The sequence below is a fragment of the Tamandua tetradactyla genome, chromosome 6, assembly GCF_023851605.1.
Source record: "Tamandua tetradactyla isolate mTamTet1 chromosome 6, mTamTet1.pri, whole genome shotgun sequence".
Classification (NCBI taxonomy): Eukaryota; Metazoa; Chordata; class Mammalia; order Pilosa; family Myrmecophagidae; genus Tamandua; species Tamandua tetradactyla.
Genome location: NC_135332.1, coordinates 163955031 through 163975631, shown reverse-complemented (window position 1 = coordinate 163975631; position 20601 = coordinate 163955031). Strand labels below are relative to the sequence as shown.

Genomic DNA, 20601 nt, shown 5'->3' with positions numbered 1-20601 from the left:
AAGGTTCTCTCAATCCCTTGATGTTAATTCTCAGCTCATTCTAGGGTTTTTCTCAGTCCCTTGATGCTGAGTCTCAGCTTATTCCAGGAACTCTGTCCCACTTGCCAGGAAGGTCCACACCCCTGGGAGTCATGTCCCACGCAGAGAGGGGGAGGGTGGTGAGACTGCTCGTCATGTTGGCTGGAGAGAGAGGCCACATCTGAGCAACAAAAGAGGCTCTCTTGGGGGTGACTCTTAGGCCTAAATTTTAAGTAGACTTGACATATCCTTTGTGGGGTTAAGTTTCATATGAACAAACCCCAAGACTGGGGGCTCAGCATATAGCTTTGGTTGTCCACACTGCTTGTGAGAATATCAAGAATTCAACTTGGGGAAGTTGAATTTCTCCCCACTCTCACCATTCCCCAAAGGGGGCTTGCAAATACTTTTCCAGTCACTGATCAAATCACTCTGGGATTCATCAGGGCATCACTCTGGACAAACCAACAAAATCTCATGTCCTACCTGAGATTCCAAGTACTTATGACATTCAATCAAACTATCTACATGAGTTATATTAGGAAATTCTCTAGTCAAAATATAAATTTTGTAACACAAACATTTTTTGCTTTAGTCTCACACATAAGGTGAAATTTTAAAGTATTAATTATCTATTTTCAGCACCCTGCAATAATGACATTCCTTTGTTCTTCCTCATGCAAAAACATTTTTAAAATTTGTACATTGTACATTTCACTATTATTATACACTCTAGGCATTCCTAGATTATACCATCTCGATCTTTACCATCTATCTTTCTTTCTGATTTCATTTATGTCCCCAGCCCTCCTCCCTCTATCATTCTCACATGCAGCTTCATTCAGTGTTTTAACATAATTACATTACAGTTAGGTAGTATTGTGCTGTCCATTTCTGAGTTTTTATATTCAGTCCTGTTGCACAATCTGTATCCCTTCAGCTCCAGTTACCCAATATCTCACCCTATTTCTATCTCCTGATGGTCTCTGTTACCAAGGAAATATTCCAAGTTTATTCACTAATGTCGGTTCGTATCAGTGAGACCATACAGTATTTGTCCTTTTGTTTCTGGCTAATCACACTCAGCATAATGTCCTTAAGGTCCATCCATGTTGTTACATACTTCATAACTTTATTCTGTATTACAGCTGCATAATATTCCATCTTATGTAAATGTCACAGTTTGTTTAGTCAACTGTCTGTTGATGGACATTTTGGCTGTTTCCATCTCTTTGGTAATTGTTAATAATGTTGCTATAAACATTGGTGTGTAAATGTCCATTTGTGTCCTTGGCCTCGTGTCCTTTGAGTGTAAACAGCATATAGATGGGTCCTGTTTTTTAATCCATTCTGCCAGACTATGTCTTTTGATTGGAGAGTTTAATCCATTAACATTCAGTGTTATTACTGCATGGGTAGTACTTTCTTCTACTATTTTGCCTTCTGGATTTTATATGTCATATCTAATTTTCCTTCTTTTTACCTTTACTCATAGTCTTCCTTTCTACACTCTTCTCCACACCTCTCTCTTCTCTCTTCATATCTGTCTCTAATGTTCCCTTTAGTATTTCTTGCAGAGCTGGTCTCTTGGTCACAAATTCTCTCAGTGACTTTTTGTCTGAAAATGTTTTAATTTCCCCCTCATTTTTGAAGGACAGTTTTGCTGAATATAGAATTCTTGGTTGGCAGTTTTTCTCTTTTAATAATTTAAATATATTATCCCACTGTCTTCTCGCCTCCATGGTGTCTGCTGAGAGATCTGCGCATAGTCTTATTGGGCTTCCCTTGTATGTGATGGATTGCTTTTCTCTTGCTGCTTTCAAGATCCTCTCTTTCTCTTTGACCTCTGACATTCTGATTATTAAATGTCTTGGAGTATGTCTATTTGGATCTATTCTCTTTGGGGTATGCTGCACTTCTTGGATCTGTACTTTTAAGTCTTTCATAAGAGTTGGGAAATTTTCAGTGATAATTTCATCCATTAGTTTTTCTCCTCCTTTTCCCTTCTCTTCTCCTTCTGGAACACCCACAACACATATATTCGTGCGCTTCATATTGTCTTTCAATTCCCTGAGTCCCTGCTCATATTTTTCCATTTTTTTTCCTATAGTTTCTGTTTCTTGTCGGATTTCAGATGTTCCATCCTCCAGTTTAGAAATCCTATGTTCTGTCTCTCGAAATCTACCATTGCAGGTTTCCATTGTTTTTTTCATCTCTTCTGTTGCATCTTTCATTCCCATAAGTTCTGTGATTTGTTTTTTCAGACTTTCAGTTTCTTCTTTTTGTTCTTTCCTTGCCTTGTTTATATCCTCCCTCAATTCATTGATTTAGTTTTTGATGAGGTTTTCCATGTCTGTTCATATGTTCTGAATTAATTGTTTCAGGTCCTGTATGTCATTTGAATTTTTGGTTTGTTCCTTTGACTGGGCCATATCTTCAATTTCTCTAGTGTGATTTATTATTTTTTTGCTTGTGTCTAGGCATTTAATTACCTTAATTAGTTTATTCTGGAGATTGCTTTCACTTCTTTTATCTAGGGTTTTCTTGCTGGATGAATTTGTTGTCTATCTGTTCTTTGACATTCAGTTCAGCTTTATCTGGACCTTTAGCTCAAGTTTTGTTTAACAGAAGAGAATTTTTCAGTTCTTATTTTCTTGTTTCTTGCCCTGCTTGTGCGGTGCCTTTCCCCCACACACACTTAGGAGGGTCTGCTTAGATATTATAGACCCCAGCCAGATTTTCCCAGACCAAACTGGCCTCCTATCAGGAGGAAAGAGTCACCTGCGTTGGTTTTCACCAGCAGGTTGAAAGACTTTCCTGTGAAGTCTCTGGACTCTGTTTTTCTTATCCTGCCCTGTGTGTGGCGCTTGTCTGACTACAGGTCCCACCAGCATAAGATGATGTGGTACCCTTAACTTTGGCAGACTCTCCCTGCTGGGGGCATGGTGGAGACAGAGGAGAGGTTGTAGGCTGGTTTTAATGGCTTCAAATTACCAAACCCTGCTGTCTGAATTCCTGGATGGAGGGATTCCACCTGAGTTGGGCTTCACCCCTCCTCTGGGGAAGGCACAGGTTCCAGACAAGCCCCCAAAAGAGCTCACTTCTGCCTATGCCTGGGGCAGTTGCAGCCTGAAAAGTCCTGCCGCTGTATCCAGAGGCAGTCAAGCCTTTGTAGATACACAGCCACAAAAACCTCTGTTTCCTTCTTTTTTCCCCCCCTTTTTCTGTCAGTCCTGCCCCCTTGGTGCCGGGGCAAAAATGAGCAACCTCCACTTTGATCAGGTTCACCTAAGCTGGGGGCCTACTTTTAGTAGCCAGAATTTGTTAATTAATTCCACAATTGGCGTTTGATTGTGCCCAGTCCTGCTGCTGGTTAAGTCCTTTCCTTTCCCCTCTGGGAAGGGGCCTGTGGGGGAGGGACGCTGGCTGCCACAGCTTTGGGAACTCACGGTTGGGGGGGGGTGCTTGCAGCCCGTCCAGCTGGTCCAGAATGGGGTATGCTGTGTGTCTGGTCACTGACGTGGCCCGAGGAGCTATTCTGTACTGTTTCTGGTTATTTAATAGTTGTTCTGGAGGACGAACTAAAACGCACACGTTGTTAAGCCGCCATCTTGACCTGGAACCTCCTGTTTCTTTTTAAACTTAAAAATTAGTTCTAATCTTTTTTGGAGGTCTCGGTAATGATCTAAGATGCATAATATGGGATACATCAAAAGATTCTGTCTTGATAAGTTCTAGAACTTAAGGATTCACATAAGTATTCTTTTGACATATGTCAGGGAAAAAATGGCTTTACAGATCTTAGAACTCAGACTTTTAATAAGTCAGGGACCCTTTCCATATTTGACCATTAATTCAGGTACGATAAAGTGAGATGTCCTGAAATCTGTCCTTGGGCTTGGTGTGGAAAGAAGGGCACTGAGCCTGGTTATGGAACAGAAAAGCCAGAACATGGAGGATGAAACATAGAAATCGTATGAAAGGAATAGGGCTACAGCTGGTCATGAGAAGAAATGCTTGAAGTGGAGAGGGCCTTGTAAATGCAGTGTGACTATTTTTCTATTTAGCATTTATTTTCCTTAAAAAGGGTCAGCAGCTCAAACTTCCTGAGGTTATTGGGTTTGAAGAAGTCCTATTATGATTCAGTTTATCTTCTCATCTCTCTTCCTGCTATTGTCAGCTGAATCCAGGTCTCCAAGAATGGATTTGGGCTTCTGTATCCTCTAATCAACACAGCCCAGAAATTTATACTTTTTGAAGCAGTCAATAACCCAAAATTGAGTACAGTATTTTTGATGCAATATGTCTTTGCATCATCAGTGTAAGCAAACTTGAGCCAAGCTGTCTTTAGTCTAAGGATTGGTAAGGAGGATTATAACTGGGGCAAGTTACTGAGTTAGATTCAATTTTATTTTCTACTAAAACAAAGTATGGGACGAATTTAAGGAATCATTAATGTTGTAAGAAAATTGTAAAAATTATGTTGAAAGAGTGGATGAAGAAAGACCGTAAAGCCATGTAAATATTTTGAAAGTGAAGAAAGCAGTGGAGAAGAAATCATGATGAAGGCAAACAAAGGGCATGGAATGAGGACAATTTTAAATTCATGATGGGACACCATAAAGAAGAGGAGACAGGACAACTAAAGAATGGTTAGCAGTCCAAGTTTGTATCTATCCCTGTAGATCTCATATTATCTCAGCAATAAGCTTAGCTAATCAGATTTATGTGGACAGCTTATGGGAATGAATATACTCCAAATTCACTGAGGTTCTGTTGGAATAAGCAATACCCTTAATAAAAAAAATAATTCAATTATAAGTGTTTATCGTATCTTTATTTTATTATTTTTTTGTTTTCCAATATTTTATTACAAAAATTGAAAGATACATATGAAAGTTCAAAGAATTGTACAATGAACATCCATATACCCACCACCTAGATTCCACAATTATTTTACTATATTTGCTTTATTCCACATCTGTCTCATTATCCATTCCTCTCTCCATCAACCTACCTTATTTTTTTGTTTGTTTTTTTTTCCGTATCTTTATTTTAACTAGAGGGTTCTCTACTTTTCTTCTTTTTTTTTTTTTAACTCCTCAACTCATAGTTTCTTATGGTCCAGCACGCACTATTGATTATTTTGGCCAAAGTCGATAAAGAATGTGGTTAATGGATGAGCGGTAAGGCATTGCTTTGTCAACCTTACATTATGTCCTAAACTGAACTGGTGTGGTTTGTATATATTTTAACATCCTAGAATCACCCATGCAAAAGCATTTTATATCTCATGGTCTAGTGAATCTGTTTGCTTTAGTTGAACTAATCTGATGACATAAAGGCTAGGATTGGGTGATTCTAACTTTAAAGAGGACAAAGGATTAAGGAATGAACAGGATGTTCAGAAAAATGACTTGGGTGAGCCTATAAATATCTTTTAACATTTTTTCTCCTCCTGCTTCTTGTTTTTTCCTTTATTTAAAAAGTAGTACATACTAATTATTAAAAAATGGAAAATACAGAAACTGTAAAAAAAAATAAAATTACGAATAGCATGTTATAAATAACTTTTGTTAGGATGAGAGAACATTTGTTAGCAAAAAAGTAGCAAGTAAGCAATAAAACAAACAAAAACTCCCAAGACTAGACAGCTCTGGTTAAATTTTTAAAAGCATTTTTGTGAAATATAACTTATATGCAAAAAGATAAATTTCAAAGTAAATTTGAACAAGCAGTTATAAAACAAGTATGGTATGGGTTACAGTTCCACAATTATGGATTTTTCCTTCTAGCTGCTGTAAGACACTGGAGACTTAAAAGAAATATCAGTGTAATGATTTAGAAGTCATACTCATTTGTTAAATCCTATCTTCTCTGTTACAACTCCTCCTTCTCCCTTGATCCTTCTTCCAATCTTTAGGGACATTTGAGTAAATGATAATTCTAACTTCTCCATGTTAAAAAGGGGTGTCAACATTATGGGGTAGGGGAGATAAAACTGGTTGATGTTCTTGGGGAACCTGGTAACTCTGGGTTTCAGGGCTTATCTGGTCTAGGAACCATCTGGAGGTTTTAGGTTTCTGAAAAATAATCGTAATGAGTGAGACTTTTTAGAGTCTCTGACAGAGCCCTGGGTATTCTTTAGGGCTTTCAAGATACTGTTGGTTGGGGCTTGGCCCCCCCCGTGGCAATTAGCCCTATCTACCTGAAGCTTGCATTAACCTCCAGAATAGCTAGCTTCTCAGCATGATTTGAAATCTCTTAGCCACTGGTACTTCATTTTGTTACATGTCTTTCCCCCTTTTTGGTCAGGTAGACATTATGGATCCCACAGTACATGGCCAGGCTCATCCCTAGACGCCATGTCCCACGTAGTGGGAGGGTAATGATTTTACTTGCAGAATTGGGCTTAGAGGGCGGGAGAGGCCACTTGTGAGCAACAGATGAGGTTCTCTGGAAGTAGCTCTTAAGCATAATTATAGGTAGGCTTAGCTTCCCTGCTACAGAAATAAGTTTCATAAGAGCAAGCCTCAAGATCAAGGGCTTGGCCTATTAACTTGGTAGTCCCTAATGTTTAAGAGAGTATCAGGGATTTCCCAGTGGAAGAGTTTAATAGTTCTATATTTTTCTTTCCAGTCCCTCTAGTGACTTGGCCAATATATTTTAATCATCTGCTCAACATACTCTGGTACATATCTGAGTATTATATTAAGCTATATAGAATTGTAAGAGCTTGCTCCTCATTCTAGACTCATGTGTTTAGGTTATTTAAATGAATTGGTCAGATAGGTTAAGTTAGATTGTGTGCTACAGAAAATTTAGGTTTTGAACAAAATAAACCCTCTTCTTTTGGTCTCACACAACATGTGAAGTTCTAAAACACAGATAATATTTACCCTGTATTCTGATTTACCTTAGTCCCAACCAGATCAGCTTTGTCCTTATTTCTTATTGAAGCCTGATCTCCTTTTCAGTTTCTTTAACAGTTATTGTATGTAGCTATGCTGACTTTCAGAGCTGTGGGACTCTCTTAGTCACACAAGTTCCCAAAGCTCCAGGAAAATACCAGGTTATATGCATATAACATGGCATCTCAGAATTTAGAAATAACACTTAAAGCTGTAAGACCTTATAATCTAGGCCCCGATTTTCTTACAAGTGTTTTCTAAAAGAGACCGTACAATATTTTCCCTTTTGTTTCTAGCTTATTTTGCTCAACATAATGTCCTCAGATTTCATTCCCTCATTTGCCTCATGACTTCATTCTTTTCTGAAGCCACACCATATTCCATCATTTGTATACACCACAGTTTGCCCCTCTGCTTCTCAGTCAAAGTACTCTTTGGCTCCATCCATTGGGTATCATGAATAATGTCACCATAAACATCAGTGCACAAATGTCTATTCAAGTCTCTGCTTTCGGTTCTTTTGAGTATATTCCCAGTAATGGGAGTGCCTAATCATATGGTGACTCCATATTTAGCCTTCTGTGGGTCTACTACATTATCTTCAGTTCTGTTACCCTATCAACATTGAATAGGTGTATCTGTCTCTCCACATTTTCTCTAGCACTTGAATCTTTCTGTTTATTTACTTTGAATCTGCAGATATTGTTGAAATATATTCATATATATTTTCTCCAAAATAAACAGTGCTTCACAGTAACCCCACTTAGTTGTACAATCATCATCACTTACAATTTTATACAATTTTCATTTCTCCAAAGAGAAAAAGAAAAGATAGACACACTCACACCAAAGAGAAAATACAAAACTCCCCTTAAATCTTGCCCTCTACTCCAATTATTTACTCCTAGTATTGTTGTGGTATTAGAGGTGTATTCCTGTTAAATATAGACCATAGCATACAATAAGTAGTTTTTCCCATATACCCCTCTATTAGTAACTCTTTGTACAAGTGTTGTACCTTTGAAGTTGTTCATACAAGAACTTATTTATATTTGTAGTGCTAATCAGTAAGTACATGGTTCTAAACATCTGGTTAATTTTTTATAAAGTGAAGTATTAGGTACGCCAGAGAAACAGAACTAACAGGCTCTCTATGTATGTATGTATGTAAATCTCATGAGATTTATTATAGGAATTGGCTCACATTACTGGGGATTGGCAAATCCAAATTCCATAATGCAGGCTGCAAGTTGGGAACTCCAATGAAGCTTTCCATATATTACCCCCAGGAGAAGTTGGCTGGCTGAAGGGCTGAAGTAAAGATAGAAATTCTCTCTGACTGCTTAACTCATCAGTTCTTCCCTTAAGGCCTTCAATGGATTGATGAAATTTCTCTCATTGCTGAAGGCAATCGCTTTTGATTGTAGATATAATCAGCTACAGATGCAATCAACTGACTAATGATTTTAAATCCACGAAATATCCTCACAGTAACAAGGAGGTCAGGGCTTACTTGATCAAACAACTGGACACCATAACCTGGCCACATTAACACACAAGTGACACATGTCAAAATATTAGAAATTTCAAACTACAGAAAGGTAAAAATTGAGAAGTGAAAGTTTCTTTGCCTCCCCCGTTTTCAGTCATTTTCCCTAAAAGTAATACCTGTAAACAATTTTTTACAAGAAAAAAAATTTTTCACCTCTGTACCTTTATAATTTTATATACACCTGCACGTTTTCTCCATATCTCCTTTCCTCATGCCCTCCCTTCCTCTCTCCTTCTTCTTTTTCTCATCCCTAGCTCTAGTTTCATTTTTATTTCTCTTTATCATTACTGCTATTTTATATCTATTTCAACACAAAATAGTATATATAATATTTAATACTATAACACTGTGCACTATGCTGTTTAAAAAAGAGCTTATTTATGTATTTTTTAGATCTTTCCATATTAATGTGTACAGATCTGATTCGTTCTTTCAAAGGGTTGGGCAGTATTCTGCTTATGGATATAGTGATTCTTTCCTGATGGGGTAAGAAACTGGTTGTTTCAGGGTTTTCTCCACCCTATTACAAAAGATCACAATGAACGATGAATGTTTATGCATGCATTGTCTTGGCAACCTTTTGCAAATACATATGTGATAAATTCCTGGTAATGGAATTTTTGGGTCAAAGATCTATAGGCATTTTTATATGTTGATAGAAATATTTATGAATCTATTTTGCAAAAATCTGCATTCCTAACAATAGGCCCAACACTTCATCTTTTCCCTCTTTAGAAATTGATTATGTTATAAGCTAAGATGAGAAACTAACTTAATTTTTTCCAGTTAGCCATTTGTTATTGCACTATTTACTGATTAATATTTCTTTCTTCTTCTGTTTATATATATTATAAATAAATTCTCATGTTTGGCCCCATTTCTCATCCCTGTCATTCATCCATTTATTCTCTATCAACAATCTGTTTTAATTATCAAACTTCAGAATATAATTTACTCTTTTGTCTCCACCAAATTATTTTTACTTTGTAGTTCTTTTCAATTTCATATTGTTATTTTTGGTAAATCTTTTATTATCTTCTGAAGTTTCAAGAAATCCTTTAGGTATTTTTTTGCTGTGACTGCATTAAACCCTTAGGTTTATTTAGGAGGAATTTATAATTTTACCTTATCAATATTTTAAACTCTGAGATGATATGCCTTTCTATTTAATTAGATCTTCTTAAATTTTTTTTGTAGAATTTTAATGTGTTTATCATGATCTACACACATCTTATTAAACTTATATCTAGATATTTTATCCTTTGAGTGCTATTGCGATTGGAATTATCATTTAATTTTTGAACTTATATTGCTTGTTTATTACAAAGTTGTAGAATTTTCATGTCACTGAATTCCCTTTTTCAAAATTTTAGTTGAATCTTGGGATTCTACAATTATGTCAAATGAAAATGATAGAGGATTTATTTTTGACCAGTCAAGACTGTGGAATTTGTGTCTGTGTAACCCTGGCTATAGGAGTAGATTTTATGGTTGGAAGAGTCCTTAAAAGTTTTCTTTTTATTCTAATCCCGTATGCTCAAACGGTTATAACACATGGGCCCAATTTTCCTTACAAAAGGCTATGGATTTTCAAAGAGGCAAATGAACTCTTGCTTCTAAAGAATAGATCAAAGTACTGGTCTCCGTTGTCATCATTAATATCCACAAAGACACTATGGATCCACAGTTTTGTGGTAATAATAGTTAATAGTAACACAACCAATAGCCAACATGTGTTACATTTTCTGTATGCCTGATACCTGCTAAGTGTTTTTCATGAATTGTTCCATATAATCCTCATTACAATTTAAGGTTACTTTTACTTGTCCCTCACTTTTCAGATGAGGAAACATAACACAAGGAAGGTAAGTAATCTACCCAAAGTCCAAAGCTAGGAGGTGATAGAGCTGGTTTTGTAAACCCATGTCTGCCTGCATCACCCCACTGTACTGCTTCCCCAAGGTGACATCACCCACTGCCAAGCCTATTCATTGTCTTTGCCTCTTGTTCCTTGTAGTGTTATCAGACTCAGCCTGGATCCTAACCTCTGGATCTTGCAAGGGCAGATGCTATGAACTTCAAGAGCTTGAACCTCCTAATTGTAGATGTGACAACTTGTGTAAGAGCTATAGCAGTTGCTGCCATGACTTTGATGAACATTGTTTGAAGACAGGTATGTAATTTTTAGTTCTCTCTAGCCTCAAGTAGATGGTGTAAAGACTCCCTGCTGTTGTCACTGGTTTGGCTATCCAAACTGCAGATACTAGTTTTGTTTCTTGAATGTTTGTCGATTGCATATTGAGCATACCCTGTGAGTCTGACTGTTGTTGTTCATGCCATGTTCGCCCAAAGAAATTTCTTTGCAGTTGCTGTCATTATTTGCTGATTTCAAAAATATGTGTGGCTGCTTTCCCCCATTCTCCCCAATCTTTTCCATTTCTTGCTGTCAACTCCCACATTCACTGTTATGGCACATTCACTGTTATGGCACATGGGCTGAAATTGTGTACACAATTTAAATATTGATGACTTATGGTTTGTTTTTGTTTTTTTGCTTGCCTACTCAGTTTGTAGCATTTCTTTGATTTTGTCCTGTCATATAGTGCTACTCTAATATCCTCTCCCCTCTGGGCAAGTGAAAAATTGTTGTGGAATTCTACTCGAGATTGCATACTCTGGTTGGTTCTGCAATCATCCTCTAAAATCTTCCTGATCTTTTTTTACATTTCTCCTACATTGGAATAGTCATTTGTATATACGAGTTTCTGTATGTGAGTTGAGAAGAAGCACTTTTGGGGTAGTTTGCATTCTACCCTATTTTCAAAGGCTGACAGTTTAGAATGGATTAGACAGAATTTTTGAGATACCTTGTAGGGTGTCCACCAGGCCTTTGGGCAAAACCACATTCAAACTATTATGAAATACAATAATCAGCTCTGTTCTTAAGACCACTAGATGCAGAGTTCTACAGCTCCCTTGACAAGTTATTACTTGCTTTAGGACTCTTATGGTTAGATGATTGTTTCATGATACTAACTCATATCATTGTTATTAGTATGATCTTTATACCATTAGAAAATAATACACATTATTTTCCTCTACTAAAGAAAGCCCTTGATTTGTATGAAAAGTGTCATGAACTCTTTTAATAGTTCAATTTCTTTTTCTTTTTTAACCCAAAATAAGAAGAGCTTTATGAGGTTGTTTTTTACATAATACATTTTCTAACATTTAGCCATTTTTTTGAATCACTTTCCTAAAAAAGCTTCTCCCAAACTTTTTAGTTGTGGCTCTACAAACTTAAGAGCTGAGGACATTGTGAACTGAATATATATGGATGGAACAGATGCCCCAGCAGAGTTCTTTGGCTCTAAAAATATTTCAAACCAGCAGTCTGTATTTGCTTGGCACCAAAGAACTTAACAAATATTCTGTGTGCCTTGAGCATCTTATCTTATCTCAGACATGTCATCTCAACCCTCTGACTTCCTGGCTTTACTGTAAGCTTTACTGGATCACTAACTCTAGCTTAGCTCTCTTTGAATGTAGTTCATGCCTTTCTTTTCCTGTTTAGTAGAAATGGACTATAAAGACATTTTAGAAATTAATCTTTCTATATGAATAGTAAAGAACCAAATATCAAGTAATAATGATATGTTGAAGGAGCAAAACAAGTCTCTAAGATTCTACTGTCTTGATGCAAGCACTCTCCAAAGTAAGCACAATCAGTATTTTGATATAATTCTCTGACTGCGCTCTATGAATATTGTGTATATGTGTGTATACATATATGTATTTGTGTGTATAAGGTGTGTGTGTGTGTATCTATGTATGGGGTTATATCTATATTTATCTGCATTTATACATGCCATCCTTTTGAATGGCTCCATAATATTGTGTTGAACAGACATACCTAATTCATTGAATAATTTATTGATATTTATATTTTTCTCAATATTTTGCTATTGTAAATAGTGTAACAATGATTCTTAACCATGCATGTTAATACTTTTGTCTATTCTCCTTAAAATAAATTCCTAGGAGTGGTATATTGGGGTCAAAGTAAATATGCATTCAAAACTTTTTAATATGTATTACAAAATTATATTTCTGGAAACTTATTTTTCTACTGAAGGGTACAAGAGCCTTTCACCACCCCTTTGCCAGCATTGGATACTCTCATTTTTAAAAATTCTTTTCTGATCTGATAGATCAACTTATTTTCTCAGGGTTGTTATTACTTTCATATTTTGATCATCAATAAAAAATATTTTTATATTCATTCCTGTGAATCTAACTAAACTGACTTAGGCTTTACTAGTGTTCTGAACCCTGAATTTCATTTTTTCCATTTTTACACAGAGTTGGTCCTCAATAAATGTAGCTAGGTGAAAGTGATACTATTTCATAAGTAAAGAGATATTCATGTGGAATTAGCAGAGAAGTAAAGAATATTGGTGGATAGAATCACCCATGATTTTGGAAAAAATGCCCATGATCTCTGTCAGTCAGAATAACCTTGGAAAATTGGAAAATCGCTACATTGCTAACTTTGGAAAATTGCAAAAATGTTAGCTGTTGTGCATAGTAGGTCCTGGATAAAGGAATTTCAAACATTTTATCTGCTCGGGAAGAGAAGGGTATAGAAATAGGAGATGTTAAAACCCTACTCTCATCAGAGAATAGGATTGGAATGCAAAGGTAATTAATCCTAAAAGAATGAATATTAATGCAGAGAGGAGGAGAACATTTATGCATGGCAACTGATATTTCTTTCTGCATTTAGTCATCCTATAGTTGCATCTCTTGGAATATTTGTTACCAAGAGAAGCATTGCTTTCTAAAATCACTGCTTTTCATCTCTGACATGTTTTAAGAGAGAAAAACCTGAGCTGTCGTGGTTCCTTCAGCTTAGAAAAGCCTTCCTTGCCCATCCTCCCTTGAGTAATATCCCCAACCTCATCACTCTATCACTGCCATCCTGTTACTTCCTTCACGGTACTGGGAATTTTATTGGTTTTCTTGGTGTCTGGCCAGTCTTTCCCAATAGGAATGCAAGTTCCGTAATGGCAGGGAACTTGTCTGTCTTACGCTTTGGTACATCCTCAACACCTAGAACATGGGAGACATTACATGGTTATTTATTGGATGAAGGAATTAACTGAAGTTCCTCAGTATAACAATCCTGAATTTCAGGGATCACGTTTTATTCCCATGAGAAATTTGAATTATTACTTAATAGATATTGAGTACCCAGCATGTTTTAGGCACAGTCTTAGACATGGCAGATAAAAGGTGAAGAGAGAGATGTGATGATTCCTGCCATGGAGCTTATGGTTTATGGAAGCAAATACAAAATGCAAAACAGAACAAATGTAGCACTTCCATAAAAATGTTGCTTTTTCTGAATGTATCCTCTTGGTGAGTTTGAGCCCTGCGCGGGCAAGCAGGTATGCTCAAACAGAAATCTGCAAGCCATTTACTGGCCTTGAAAATGAAGACCTTGACCTGTCATTGTAATGAGGACCACATTTTGGGCAGTATTTGGGTAGGAATTGTTAGTGTCTAATGCCTCTTTATATCCTTCCCATCTGTTTAGGACTTTCACCTTTGGGTGTATTTTGTAACAGGTAGAGACAATTTATTTGCCCTGTCATTTGTATTTAAACCAAGTGATTAAAATAAAGTCAAGCTACTGCTGAAAATAAAAGAACTGTGCTCTACATGTTTTATCCCTATCATGACAGCTTCCCTTATCACAAACCTGAAATACAGAAGGTTTTGGGGGGTCCTTTGGAACAATTCAAGAATGATAAGGTTACTTTTTCTTTTTTCTTTTTTTTTTTTTGCCTTTCTGGGCTCTTTTTCCCCAAAGAAATCCAATTACACTTTGTACTCTGATTCGAAAAATTACAAATTCGTCTTATTTGTAAGTCCTCCAAATATCTAGGCCGCACGCCAACTCACATTTCACAAGCAGATTAAACGATGTGGGATTTTAGCTCTTAAGGTTGGCAAGCCTTGTTGTGGCCAATTGCGGCCTCTTTTATTTGGTTTGCGTGCAGCAGTGAAAGTGGCTTATTGTGATGATTTCAGCTCGTGGCTGGGAGTGTACTAAGGACAGATGTGGAGAAGTAAGAAATGAAGAAAATGCCTGTCATTGCTCAGAGGACTGCTTGGCCAAGGGGGACTGCTGTACTAATTACCAAGTGGTTTGCAAAGGTATGTGTTCCTCTGATAGGTTTGTGCTTTGAGAAAATAACAAAACTGGACATGCTCCAAGAGATTCTGGGTGAAGTGGATAGAGCACCCTGGATATGGTCTTGGGAGGGGGAAATTAGTTGTACTATTTAATTTCTGGTCCTTGTTTCTTAGTTTTGCTACCCCACATTTCATTGATCTGAAATAACAAGGAAATAAACCAAAATTCCATATTTTGATAGATGATAATGAAGAGTCTTTTAAATACACCCTGTCTTGATGATAGGTTGGGTTTCCGAGAAGCAGAGCCTGAGACAGGGATGTGGTGTAGATATTGTGCGAAATTCTTATTGAGGTAGCACTCTGCAGAGAAACCATGGAAGGGAGCAGGGAAAGGAAGACAGGAAAGGGGGCAGGGAAAAGGATGTTTTCTCAGATGAAGAGTCACCTTGGCCAGCTCCACAGTGGCCTTTTGAAAATGAAATCCAGAGCTATTACTCTTGAGGCAAGAGGGCATGGCTTTTGTACCCAGGGAATTGAAGCTGCTAGCTGAGGTCCTGGCAGCAGCCTGAGGATGGGGACACTTGCTGATAAAGGGGATCAGGGCACCAACAGCTCCTACTAGACCCAAAGCCATGCATACCTATGTGTTAACCTTCTATGGCTGATTGTAGAATATGATACCTTTATCCTAGTAATTAATAAATAGTCAAAGGACTACATGTTAAAGAGGCAGTTTCGGTCTTTAAAGAGTTTAAATTATCCTGGTTCCCACTAATAAAGGTTAACCCAAGGATCAGTATGTAAAGTTTGTAAAGACACCTGTTAGTTTCTAAATTATGTCCTTCTGCCTGCCTGTGACACTGCAAAGTGATATGGAACATGTAAGAAGAATTTCTGTTAAAAGATTTCAGGAAGAAAGCAAGTCAACTCTGAAATATGTCCAGTGTTGAATTGTGGCAAGAGGACATTATATAATCATGCATTTGGAAATTTTCCCCCACCTAAGCCGTTGTTGTAATTGTTAAGAAGGCATAAAATTTACTAAGAATTTAGTTTATTTCTTACTTACCTGTATAGTAGATGTATCAATAAACCACAAAGTTGAAGGAAAAATAAAGAGAAAGAGAAGTTCTAGGTACCATCTGTCATTGAATCACGAGGTGTTCATCGGCTTTTACTGTTTTAAATTCTAGTCCAAGTGCTTTTGTGAGGCCCCTGTGTGTGCCCTGGGTTTTCACATGTGTGGGAAGGGTGCTTAGTAGTTACTCATCGGTAGTTAGAGTTGTATTGACCATGGCAGATTTCCAGTACTCTTTACATAGGAGCCATTTCTCCAAAGTGCTGGTCACACATTTTCCTTCCATTCAAGACCTGATTTTCACTTGCCCTACAGCAATTTGAGACAGTTTTTTTAAAAAATAATTTTCATTTTCCCAAAGGGAGACATGAGCCCTTTTCTGTTCTCAGGGAAGACTTGGGTTTATGCTCTCAGATTTTGGTAGGGAATAAAAATGAAAGATAGGATTGGTTTTTATTCCAGAAGTCAAGGCTTGCACACAGATAATCTCTCTACTGTAATCTTCCTACTATTATTCCTGTGTATTTTAGGCCTTTTTTGTTTCCTCTAGCAAAGGGAAGTTTCTATGATTTTGAGATGTTCAGTGGCAGAGAAAAGAATGTTCCATCTGATGACCAAACAGTTTATTTCTGCAGGGATGCAAACATAAAATTTTGTTCACTGACACCACTGGTGTTTTAATCTACAAACCATTTAGACTCTGAAGGTTCACATAAACACCACTTGGGGTTATTAAATTTTAGCTTTCCTGCCATGTATGGGTATGTTTTACTAAGCCAAACCAGACCTTAGGTTTCATTTCCCAATTTCTCTTTAAATAATGTCCCATAAGCCCAGTAAGTATCAGCCATGACAAGGGCCCAGGAATCTTCAAAGATATATGTATCGTTTATAATCCGATTCACCAATAAACTTACCTGTTTCTCCTTATAGGATACTCACACTGGGTTGATGATGACTGTGAGGAAATAAAAGCCCCAGAATGCCCTGCAGGGTAAGTGTAATTTATATGAATGTCTTGAAGCTTTATGCAGTAGTTGGTAAACTTAAAATATCACAGTAAATGGTTAGAAACAATGTAAAACCCAACTGCTTTTAAGATGGCAGACTTTTTTTTTTTTTTTTTTTTTTACTTATGAATCATTCACAGTCAAAAGCTAGGAAGTACATCTTGAAATAACGATCAGATTTTATCTTCTCCTGTCACCTAAGAACATATTGGAGTCTGAATATTTCCTTCACCTTAGCTGAAGATTTTGCAAAGTGTGTGTGGTTATCACTGAGAAAGAAACTTTTCTGATAGTAACTCCACCTCCTGTCCCTCCTCCCCGAATATTTTTCTGGAGGTACTCCTTTTATTTTTTTTATTTTTATTTTTGGAGGGGCGGGGTGTAGGTAGGGGATAGGATGATATTAACATCTAAAAAATATCACCCAAGATGCTAACTTCTACTAAATGCTGCTGAAACTTGAAGAAGCATTGGAAACACTCTTTTTTGGGGTACAGCCAAACTTGTGTGACATCCCACAGCCCAATTGTGACCAGCATAAGGCACTTATTATGCCTTCCAGGAAATTGTTGAAAATTCATGGGCCATTAAAATGCCTCACAGAAAATGTATTTTTAGCAAATGTGCTTTCACTCATGTTTTTTTTTTTTTTAATGTATTTTTGTTTTATCATAGCCTGGGACACAAAAATGTAGATATTGTCTTTATTTTCTTTCTCCTTTTTAATTTCAGCGAGTCCCTTGTACTTCTTTGGAATTGTATCTGAAGAATAGGATGAAAAATAATTAGTGACTTTTTAAAATGTGTTCATTTTTTTCCAATTTTATAGAGATATATTACATAGTCACAGACCATAGTCACCCAAAGTGTATCATCAGTGATCTATGTATCATTATATGGCTGCGCATTCATCAACACGATTGATTTTTGAACATTTTCGTTACTCCAAAAAAATAAAAATAAGAATAAAAGGAAAAATAAAAGTGAAAAAGAGCACCCAAAACATCCCATATCCCCCCTCTCATTTATTTATTTTTTTGTCTTTTTTTTTCTTACTCATATGTCCATACACTGGATAAAAGGAGTGTTCTCTAGTTTGCAAGCTGCTGGAATGTGATATACCAGAAACAGAACAGTTTTAAAAAGGGGAATTTAGTAAGTTGCAAATTTACGGTTCTGAGGCCATGAAAATGTCCTAATTAAGGCAAGACTATGAAAATGTCCAAATTAAGGTACCAACAAGAGGTTACCTTCACACAAGAAAGGCCAATGAAGTTCAGGGTTTCTCTCTCAGCTGGAAGGGCACGCACATGGCTGTGTTCTCTGGCATTCTCTCCCAAATTCTTATTTCATGAAGCTCCCTGGGGGGATGGGGGTGGTGGGAGCTTCCTTTTTCATTTTCATCTCCAAAGATCTCTGGTTGCGTGGGCTCTGTTGATTATCATGGGTCTGATGCCTTTTAGAGCACCAAAATGGGGCTTTTTTCAAATTGGTTCCTTCTTAAAGAGCTCCAGTAAGCAACCCCACTTTGAATGGGTGGAGACACATCTGCATGGAAACCATCTAATCAAAAGTTATCACCCACAATTGAGTGGGTCACATCTCCATGGGAATAATCAAAAAGCTCCCACCCAGCAATATTGAATGAGGTTTAAAGGATGTGGCTTTTCTGGGGTCCACAACAGGTTCAAACCAGCACAAGAAATGTCAGTCAAAAGGTTTCCACAATCACATGGTCACACCTTAAAAGTCTATATGTGTTCAGTAGAAAAAAAAATTTTTTTTGAGGAAAAAATAGTCCCAATGGTAGAAGTCCTGTTAAATGACATAGTAATGCTTATAATGAGCCCTTATATAGTATTTTTGTACGTGTTTTATATATGACTCATTTAAAATATGCTGTTTATTATGTAACTTCAAATAATCTCAAGCCTATACTTGCTGAATTGTCTTCTAACCATTAGAAGTAATTTTGCACATATATTAGTATTCTCAAGTCTGATTGAACAACTGTGTCTTAAAGAATATAATAAAGGGCTTATTTCATTAGATTCTGGCCTGGCTAGATGGTCTTTTATTGATAATGCTTTTTAGATATTGTAGTTTAAATTAATTTTGAAATTATATATAATTAAACTTAAAAGGATGTTTTTTTGCCGGTGCTTAAATCTAGTGATAGGAGTACTACTGCTATTTATTTCATATTCATTCATTCATATACTTAATAAATATTTATTGAACCCTTATTAGGGATCCACAAAATTGAAAGATGAATAAGACACAAACTGTGCTTTGGAACTTGTGGGAAAGAGAAACATGTTAATAGATGTTTTTTTCCTTTGCCAGGGCTGCTGTAACAAAGTAGCACAGATGGTTGGTTTAAACAAAAGGAATTTTTTTGTCTCACAGTTTTGAAAGCTAGAGGTCTAAATTCAAGGTGTCAACAAGACCATGCTTTCTCAGAAATCTGTATGGTTCTAGGATGGCTCCGCTGGCAATCCAGGACTCAATTTCTGCCTCAATCTACACGGCCATTTGTCCCCTTCTGTCTCCTACTCTGACTTCTGTATCTAGATTTCTTTGCTGTTAAAGACTCCAGTCAAAATGCATCAAGGTCCACCCTCTTTCAGTCTGGCCTCATCCTAACATGATTTCTGAAGATCCTGGTTACGCATCCACAGCACCAAAGATTAGGACACGCCTTTGTGGGGACATGATTCAATCCCTAACAACAGATCATTGCAATATCATGTAATGTGAGTCATGAAGAGATAGGCGTTAATGTCTTAAAGGGATTCAGAAGAGTGAATAATCAACATTATAGCAGAGGAAACCTTGAGCTTAGTTTCTAAGGAGAAATATGAGTTTGCCAGATGGTAAGTAAGAGAATATATATTCTAGGAAACTGTAATCATTCGCTACGTTGTGAAAACCTTGATCACAAGGTAGGAGGCAGCAGTGGAGGAGGTAGGTTAGGATGGACCTTCTGTAATCAAGTCCATTCTCTGGCCATTCTCTGGTCTCGATCATTAGTAACCTCAAATATTATGTCTGGAAGTCCAGGCATACGCAGGTGTCTTCCCTTGATGCTTCATTGTGAAAATTATTGGTCCCACTTATTGAGGATGACCAGGCATGATAGAAAGTCTGTGGCAATAGTGTTTTCTTAAGTTCAATGTGTTACTGTTTAGGTTTGTTCGCCCTCCGTTGGTCATCTTCTCGGTGGATGGTTTCCGTGCGTCCTACATGAAGAAAGGCAGTAAGGTCATGCCGAACATTGAGAAACTAAGTAAGTCTTTTTCATGCTCCGTGGTCTTACCTGTAACCATGATCTCTATACAGCAACCACCCTGCCATGCGCTTTGAGCTCTATTGACACATTGCTCTATCTGCATTTTCTTATTGGAAGAGCTACACATAATGTGCAGATGTTTCTATATGAAATACAAAAGTAATGGTAACCCATGTCTCTGATGGTTTGTAAAATAGATTTCCATACATGAAGGATTCCTGTTGATTCACTTGTTCTAATACCTAAACTTCTATTTCCAGGGTCCTGTGGCACACATTCTCCCTACATGAGGCCTGTGTACCCAACGAAAACCTTCCCAAACCTATACACTTTGGCCACTGTAAGTCCTTTTCAAATGATACTTCATGTTTGAAGGCCTGATTTCATCCTGGAATGACTTAAAGGGGGAAACTTTTAAAACATGTTCCTTAGAGTTCAAAGGAAATCTGTTTTCCATCTTATCTGCATCAGTTGTTCATGGCACATGCTTTTTACAACTCTGTGGGTGACCCAACTTCATTGCAACTTTTAAAACT

The 20601-nt window shown here is 37.0% G+C and overlaps 1 protein-coding gene across 5 annotated transcripts in view; it reads left to right on the top strand.

The window, feature by feature from the left end:
• The window catches only part of ENPP2 (ectonucleotide pyrophosphatase/phosphodiesterase 2), a 108810-nt gene that overhangs the window by 32822 nt on the left and 55387 nt on the right, over positions 1 to 20601 (top strand). For all 5 annotated transcript variants that reach the window (XM_077167546.1, XM_077167543.1, XM_077167542.1 and 2 more), the window contains exons 3-7: positions 10499 to 10654; positions 14578 to 14703; positions 16697 to 16757; positions 19965 to 20062; positions 20326 to 20405. In XM_077167546.1, coding sequence (XP_077023661.1) covers positions 10499 to 10654; positions 14578 to 14703; positions 16697 to 16757; positions 19965 to 20062; positions 20326 to 20405 — 521 coding nt within the window. The remainder of the gene's footprint in view (positions 1 to 10498; positions 10655 to 14577; positions 14704 to 16696; positions 16758 to 19964; positions 20063 to 20325; positions 20406 to 20601) is intronic.